The sequence below is a fragment of the Anoplopoma fimbria genome, chromosome 23 (assembly GCF_027596085.1).
Source record: "Anoplopoma fimbria isolate UVic2021 breed Golden Eagle Sablefish chromosome 23, Afim_UVic_2022, whole genome shotgun sequence".
NCBI classification, from domain to species: domain Eukaryota; kingdom Metazoa; phylum Chordata; class Actinopteri; order Perciformes; family Anoplopomatidae; genus Anoplopoma; species Anoplopoma fimbria.
Genome location: NC_072471.1, coordinates 8723302 through 8732333, shown reverse-complemented (window position 1 = coordinate 8732333; position 9032 = coordinate 8723302). Strand labels below are relative to the sequence as shown.

The following is a 9032-nucleotide window of genomic DNA, read 5'->3' as shown; positions in this document are numbered from 1 at the left end:
AGTAGGAGCAACAAATTTGTACATATTTATAATAATGTGATGTTTAGATTGTATTTATTTTATATTAAGAAGCAGTTTAACTCTTTTATGAAAGCTGTTATTTTATTAAAATGTTTGTACATAACTGACCAAGACAATAAATTAAAGAAAAACTGCACAGTTAAATGTTTCTTTAAGGTATAAACTAAATTATATAACCCATCAATGCTGCAGGGTGTTAATATTGACATTTCTCACCAAATTTATAAAAATTGGCATTTTATGGTTAAAAGTGGCTCAAAATGCCATCAACTGTTTTAAATCAGCCCTAATCTTCAAGGCCAATTCTGAGATAGAGTCAACCGTTTGGGACTTCAATCATGAAATAAAAGAATGTTAACGTCCTGTAATCAGGACTTGACAAAATCTTGTAAATCAGTGTTTATGACTGATTTTCTGGCGATAGCAATGTACTTTCCCACGCTGGGATGAGTTTGTAGATGTAGTTTTCAAAGTATCAACATACAACGGTTCGTATGATGTCTTACGAAAAAATGACTGCTCATTTTTAGTGGGTTTTCCTACGAATGTCCAGTAACACGGGTCAATTTCGGCTCGTTACATGCATACAGTCTTTTCAAAATAAACTTATGTCTCCACAGAAAACAACTTAGGTTTAGGCAACAGGACTTCTTAGTTAGGTTTAGAAAAAGGTTGTGGTTTACTTTACCAATAAATCAATTCAATTAAATCAATCATATTTGTAGGTATAGCCACGAACGCTGTTTGAGAACAGCCTGAAGTAGTAAGTTGTTTAATTTTACTCATTTAGTAGGTGGCAGTAAGCTAGCTAACGTTAGCTAGTTAGTGTTAGCTTGCTAACTCCACCATGCTTTCTTGCCAACGTTTCACTGGTTACACAAAATGAGCTGCATCCCTGGGTCCCTTTTCCCCGTCGCTAGGAGACTACAACCAGGAAGAGGGAAGACAGATGCTCCGGAGACAGAGGCACCAGGGTTTTGCGCCACAACGGTGCGTCTCTGAAGCTGTCGCCCAGTCTACTCCCGGCAAAGTACACTCCCAGCGTCGGAGAGTAAGATGGAGAGACATCTTGGTGTAATTCTTGTCTCATTTGTGCTCTCATAAACAGTAAATTCATCAAATTCAGAGTCCCATGCCATATTGTTATTTTATGAGCTACCCTGTATAACATCTAGACGCTGCATTGAGGCTTTTGTCATACAGAAGTGGGCGTGGTTTTATCCCCCAGCTCATTGCCCACATTTTTCCCCCAAAAATGCAGGGGGTGGACTTCGGCTTAGAGGTTGGGGTGAAGTTACACTTTAATTTGCAATAACCTACATCATGGTATTCCTCATTCTTAAGGGCATGCTGGAAAGGAAAGTGCGTCCATTCTTCTGGTGTTGAAAGCATCAGACAACATAAAGTATCTTTAAGCTTTTTTCTTATTATCATTGAAATGTCCAAAACCACAATCAAAATGAAAAAAATACATGTTTAAAGTTTCACTTCTGGGACAAATGGTGGGTAAAGCCTTTTCCTGCAAATTAAAAGTCACTCTACCTCTCACTGTATCTCTGTTATGTACACCAAAATTGAAAAAAACCCCATTATCCGTTCAAGGTCTACCGGTTCCTCCAGCAATCAAGGCTATTAGAAGTCCTTACGTTTTAAACTACCCTGGAATAGTTTGCAGCCGGGCTGCTTCTCTTTCTTCCAGCTGGCCTCCAGCAGGACTGATCCCACAACAGTAACTCGAGTCCCCTCCAAACACAGCGAGCCTCTCCTCCATGTCGTATATGTTGGCGACATGGATCTCAGGCAGCAGGCGTGTGAGTCCAAAGCCCACTGGGATAATGTAGTTATCTGAGCCATTAGGTCTTAATTCATCATCACTTGGCTCATAACACTATAGAAATCCATTGAGTCTTGTTTGTCGTGTATTGACGTGAGAGAGAAGGGGGGGGACGGGGACGGACGGACGTTTGTTGATGATGTGCTGGTCTCCCCTCAGATCTCTGTGGACGACACAAAGCACCCGGTTGACCTTTGGGACTCTGCCTCATCCCTCAGACCTGCAGACACACACACATGTGTCAGTGCAAAGTGTCACACATGTGTCAGGTTTATTAGAAGCTTCAATGTAGCATCCAACAAAGGGGAAAACAAAGCAATTTCAAAGAAGTAGAGCGAGAGTTCAAACCATGCTTAAGTTTGAAGGTCAGCCCTTTTTCTTTGTTTTTAGTGTCTAAAAAAGTGTGTTGAGTGACTGGTTCCAGATGCCAAAATGCTCCACAGAACCATTGTTTAAATGACATGTGATACATGCATTTTCCTGATATATATGAGAAGTGTTTTGACATATTTTTAGAATAGACTAAAGATAGATTTAATTCAACCATGTAACAAATAACAAGAAAACAAGAATAGCCAACAAAATGAACAGTATATATATATAGCACGCTAATATATACTGTTCAAAACAGAAGTAAACACTTAAAAAAAAAAAGGTTTATCATATATACACTAAAACCAATAATTTTGAATTGTAAAAAAACTAATAAACCAAATTATAATAAAACATTTTTTACCCTTTTATGGATAAATAAAGTTTTCTAATCTACAGTTTGCTACTGTTACTATACTACATTTAAGAGGAAAATATTCACTATTAATGATCGAAAAATATAAATTATATTTGGGGCCATTCTGCATAATTACAAAGTACTTTTTAAACTTTTTTCTTAAAGTAAATTTTACTGAAAATACCCATGTAATTTTAAGTAATTTTTTTGGAAGCAGAACTTACTTGTCGTGGATTATTTTATTCTTTTCAACATATTTGTATTAAAGTTAAGTACGTGAATACTTGCTCCATCACTGAGCTGAATAAAGAGCTTGCAGTAATCCTCATGAGTCCCTCTTTTCAACAGAACTATTCATATCTTTTACCAAATATCCAGTTTTCTGTAGAAACCAGACAGAAATGTGATATCTCTAATCAGTAATGTGATTTTAATGGGCTCCTGCCCTCTCACAGCAGTGTTATACTTCACTACATGCTGCAGCTCCATGGGTATCTGCTGATTTAACGTCTGTTTGCTAATGGCTGCATTTGACCTAAATTGTAGACCTAACATCAACAATCACAGTTCGTCCTTGTAAAATAAGTGTTTGTGGGTACTTATTACAGTTTAAAATTTAAATATTTTGTTCACATAAATGCATATAAACCTTCATTTTGTGCTATTAGAAGACCTGTATTTGCTGTAAAAGCTCAATATCCAGCTGTTTTTCTTATGTCTGCTCCATCAGACCCCAAAAAGAAACAGCTCCTTCTCCGAGCCCCGAATCTCTCTCTCTCTCTCTCTTCTAACTTCACAGGGATTTCGGTGTTACTGATGACACCATATAATTCTCATTTGGCTGTGAAGACAGTGTTTTAAAAGTCGAAGTTGATGAAAGGCGAGCAGTTGTAGGATTGGGGGGATAAGCCTGCAGGCTGAATGCTCTGATTTATCCAGACTCTCCTTGAATGTCCTGCTAGGAAAAGGATTCACTGCAGTGGCGGAGCTGGCAGAGCTTCTCTTTCTGCTCTCTGCCAAACAAATGCTGTTGCCACTCAAAATAGTTTTTTTTTGTTTCACTGCAGTTATTCTTGTGGGGGAAGAAAAATGGGCTTCATGTGTTGGGAAATACCCTTTCACAAAACACTATACTTTCATTTTTATTAAACTTTATTTATTCACATAATTTTCCTTTGAAAATCTTCATATTCATTTTAAATAGACACCTACATCTTTAACAACAGACTTAATTTAACATACTCTTATACTGTTTGTTTGTTTGTTTATCAAATTCTAAAATTCACAATTTATTTTTCAATGATATCTTATACTATTGCACATACTATTGTGTTTATTGTCACGCACCAATCACCAAGCCAAATTCCTTGTATGTGCAAACATACTTGGCAATAAACAGTTTCTCATTCTGAATTAATGTGTATTCATTTTATATGATGAAGTTATAGTTACAGAGAACATCTTAACAAGAATTTACTTAAATTAAATAAATATCTATCTTATTGTATCTTATCTTATCTTATTGTAGCTTTCATCCAGTATTTTGTCACTAAATTGTGATTAACTTTCATTTTGCCCAAAAAAAGGAGCTGGAAAAGCTTTATTCTGCAGGAATGTAAGTGATGAATTGCCTCTCTGTCTTGGGGTGTCTTGTGTTGCACCAAACAAGCAGCATATTAAGTCAAAGCGAGAGGCACTTTAGAAGAAATAATGTTTTCAGACGTGAGGGAGATTGGACATAAAAAGATCACCTCCTGCCCTTCACTTAACTCTGTCTCTGACCCTTGAGAACAACAAGAGAGTAAACCTCCACAGAGTTCCCAAGGGGCCACATTACGCACAGGCCCCCGTGCGTAACCACTGCGCCAATAGAAAGTATTCCCATGCTCACCATGTGCTGCGCCAATCTAACTCTTAACTCAACTAGCCCCAATCAGCTCCCCGGATGATGATCGCAGGTTTTCTCATCGGCCACGTTGTCCTCAGATCGAGCTGCCCTTTGATCTACAGGCGCACGCGGGCCGATGTCTTCCTCAGCTGTGCCTCATCCAAACTCGGACGGCAATTCCGAGGCAGCAGGTACGGCTGTTTTCTTAGGTGCGCTCAGTTCCCAGAGAAGGGGCCTCGCCAAACGTTTTGACACATTGTGAGAAATATCCGCATTGTATCCTTGCGAGCTGTCAACAACATAATTACCCAAACAAGTCAGCTTGTTCGGGGGTCGAGCTGCTAAAAAGCCCCCCCCCTTTCAATTCTGCAAATAGAGATAGAATTAAACGTTACTCCAGAGCAGTTTACAATGTTGCCATCTTTATTTTTATCAGAAACAGATGTCAACAGCTTGTAAGAAAACAGACTGAAGCAGAATCTCTCTACTAATGTGAGGAAAAAGATTAGTTTCATTTGCACTGCGTAAATGTAAAAAAAAAATATCCCATCAGTTTATTTGCAATCCATTAAAATGAAAAAATAAAATGAAAAACTTTGCATTCCTCATTGCTTGAAGCAATCCTGCACCGTGATGGCCATCTGTTGTGTGCTGAAATTGACATACTTGACTTGTGTCAATAACTTTTAATGGTTAAAATTTGGTCCTTGGGAGCAAAATGGCGCAGGGAGTTGAGCATCGGTGTCAATTGTGTAATTACTGTTTTAAATGAGTCAAACAGGGAGGATCACCTCACTCACAGCACCTTGGGTGATGAGCTCGGGGGTGTTTTAGAGGGGGGCTTACCACTGTAACGCGAATTCACAGGGCTTGAAATGTTACACCTTGCCATGCAGCTGGGCTGCATCTGCAACGCTGTTGTCTGCGGCGTAAAAAATTGGCCCCGCATACTCCTTCAATGGGTCACCCTCTCTTTTTCTGCACAGTTTGACTAAAACAAAACACACACTTTTATAACATATGTCTTCATGGCGGAGTGTGACTTTCATTGTCAGCCTCGACCTGATCCCTGGAGGCCGGTTACAGATGAATCAAGCGAAAACTGGAGCACTCGTTCACGTGGTGATTAAGGCTGCAAATGTTCGCCCGAGCATTCCCGAGCATTGTGTTCATTGTGGCCTTGTAGGAGAAGAGCCGCTGGAATGGAGAGAGAGTGGTGATGAGTAGGAAAACACCAGTAAGTGCAGATGTGGGGGGGTGGGTGGGGGGTGAGAGGTAGTGGGTTGGGGATGGGGCAGGGAGGGAGCTGAGCTAACCCCAGCCTGCCTTCTGGCTGGGCCAATGGGCCATGGTAATTAGATCTGGCCAATGTGGGCCCTGGGCTCTGGTCTGGGGGCATATAAGGGGGGCCCCGGGGCAACAGACCCCTCATATCACTCAGAGGTCTCCTCTCTCTCACCCCACTCCTTCTTTCCTTCTCGCGCCCATCTCTCCATCCAAATCAGACCTCTTTGCTCAACGAATATGGACGTCTTCTCACCATCGCAGGTCTACTACGACGCGTGTGCTTCGTCCCCGGACAGCCTGGAGTTCGGCCCCGATGCAGAGAACGACTGCTCCGACGAGGAGGACGAGCACGTGAGGATCCCCGGAGCCCCCCACCAGCCGGGTCACTGCCTCCAGTGGGCCTGCAAGGCCTGCAAGCGCAAGTCCAACTTTGTGGACCGCAGACGGGCTGCAACCATGCGCGAGCGCCGGCGGCTGAAGAAGGTCAACCACGCTTTCGAGGCCCTCAGGCGCTGCACCTCGGCCAACCCCAGCCAGCGTCTGCCCAAGGTGGAGATCCTGCGCAACGCCATCCAGTACATCGAGAGCCTGCAGGATCTGCTACACGAGCAGGTGGAAAACTACTACGGCCTACCTGGAGGGAGCAGCTCGGAGCCCGGGAGCCCGCTGTCCAGCTGCTCTGACGGCATGGTAAGACCCATGATCCACATGTTCAGCCCTTTTCTGTGCAAACATCTGGCTTTGCAGAGCTTGCTGCTGCTCTTAAACCAAAAGTCAGGCTGTGAAATAACTACATGCAAGACAACATCACCTAAAAGGGCCTTTATTTGTTGAACGAAGTATCCCTAAAATCTTACATTTAAGCCCCTGTTGCGTTTTCGCATTACCATGTAGAGTATTTCATTTCAAAATAGAGCCTGGATTTCCAATCTAGAAACCTATTAATCAAAGAGGCTTGTTTTGCCCCAATGACCTCAATTACAATGCCTCTCCATGCATGTCATACTCTACTCTAAAATCTATCCTGTAGTCCTACAAGTATCTGTGTGTGTGTGATGATTGTTATTAAAGGGTCAGGCTGAATTAGTTGTTCTCAACAACAGTCTGAAGGTGACAGTGTATCAGCGAATACAAAAAGAACTTATCATGCTGGATGGAGTAATGGCTTTCCCACCACCGGACACTTTATAGCCCTAATAAACCGAGCTAAATCCACCTTACTGAAGTCTGGCAGGGAAAAAAAAAAAAATGGGCCCTCTTTTCTGCATTCCATCCTGACTGCATGTTCTGCACCGCTGCCAGGATTTTCTGCAGATTTACTAGGAGAAAGTGTCATCTTGCACAAACTGGTGTTGCTTCCACTGATACAATCGATTCGGCACGCTCAGAGCCCCGGCCAGGGGGAAAGGGAGCGCATACTGCCACTTTGGCTTTAAGGTGGAAGTGAAATAAAGAAGCCCGAAGTGAAATAAAGAAGCCCATAACTTTGGAATTCAGGATTTATTAGCCCGTCCAGAATATCGTGAAGGGCATCGCTTGTTTTTGCACTTTTCCCTGCTTCTTCCTATCCCATAAAAAATATATATATTTATGCAACCATAACACATTTCTGTTTGCAAGAATTCATGGATAAATTTTCCTATTTCCTTGCAGGTCGACAGCAACAGTCGAGTGTGGCAACATCTGAATGCAAACTACAGCAACAGTTATTCATATGCGAGGAACGGTAAGACCTTTTGACAGCAGCCTGATGTGAATATGACTCACATTCACTCATATTCAAGCAGAATGCTTTAAAAAAACCTAATAACTGGATTTTAAATGCATGATTTATTTTGCCTCTGGGAGTGTTAGGATAAAAAAATTAAAAAGAATATGATAAAACGTGTTTTTTGTGCTTTTAAATAAACTATATAAATGTCCTCTTGTTTTCTTACAGAGAGTTCAGGAGATAAAACAGTCGGGGCCTCCAGTCTGGAGTGTCTCTCCAGCATCGTGGACCGTCTGTCCTCGGTGGGGTCCAGCTGCGGACCGCCGGCTCAGAGAGACATGGCCACCTTCTCCCCCGGCAGCTCCGACTCGCAGCCCTGCACGCCGGAAAGCCCCGGAACCCGGCCCGTCTACCACGTCCTGTGAAGGAAACGTTGACGTGGATATACGAGCGCCCTGCTTTCACCAAACACCAGCTGCATTTGAAACGAGAGATAAGAACTTCATTGTGTGCAAAGCCGAAGGAGACTCGGCTGTATCTGAGGACCAAGCAGCTTTTTTTATATTGTACATGAGATTGTAAATAATGTAAATGCCCATTTATTCTATACGTGCTATTATACCCAATGAGACATATTTAATTATGACAGTTAATGTTGCATTATTCCAACATGAAGTGGTATTTAAGCAGTTTTCTTTCTTTTTATGCTGTCATGAACATTAAATCTTTCACTGTTTTGTATAAAAGTTTGAGCTTTTAGTTTTTTCTTCCTCTTCTGTTTCTTTGTGACCATGTTTTTACTTATTTATCATCACGTTAACACAGATTTAATAATCTGAAATAGTGAAGAGATATGTTCCTTTAGGAGTTCTTTCTTGTAATAAATGAAACTGTCTGCAAACAAAACAAACAGCAAACACTGATTTATATCACATTTATTTTTAACAAGATTATCTTTAAAGAAATGAAACAGGTTATCACACAGAGTAACAAATTAACTAAAGGCGGGAGCTGTCTCCATCCTTATAACACCGATTAGTCATCGTTTAGGCTGTTAGCAACTGTTTAAAGATGCATCATCATCTGCTTTTAATACGGCTAAATTATTAATTAAGATAGCAGATTCTTGTGCTTATACATGATGAAGAATACGAATATAGAAAAGGTGTTTTTATCAAAAATAAAAGGTCACGTTATTTATAATGCGAGAGTCTAGACTGTCTCCAGCTAACAAGGTGTGGAGACCACATTAGGACCTGATAAAGGTCAGCTGATGCCATTAATCATTTGACGCTGCTGTAACCACTCGTGCCTACTGCGTATGAGTCACACAGCAGAGCAAAAGGAACAATTTATCCTTTTAAAATATGTGTTTCTGCATTAAAGCAAGGACTAAAACAAAAACAGACAAACCTGTTTACAATAAATGAAATTATTGCAAAGCTTAGGAATTAAAAAAACGCACATTTTGTCCATCTTTGATCACATTTGAGTGTCTCTTTGTACTCTGCCTGGGTGTGTGTTCAGTTGGGAGGCAGCTCTGTGTGTACCTTTCCTTCCT

The 9032-nt window shown here is 41.2% G+C and overlaps 1 protein-coding gene across 1 annotated transcript; it reads left to right on the top strand.

Moving 5' to 3' along the window:
- Nucleotides 1–4523: 4523 nt before the first annotated feature.
- On the top strand, nt 4524–8017 carry myf5 (myogenic factor 5). The gene is made up of 4 exons (XM_054624705.1): nt 4524–4664; nt 5979–6450; nt 7414–7486; nt 7700–8017. Exons 1-4 carry the CDS (start codon nt 4531–4533, stop codon nt 7894–7896), a joined length of 876 nt encoding a protein of 291 aa, XP_054480680.1. The 5' UTR covers nt 4524–4530; the 3' UTR covers nt 7897–8017.
- The last annotated feature ends 1015 nt before the right edge of the window (nt 8018–9032 follow it).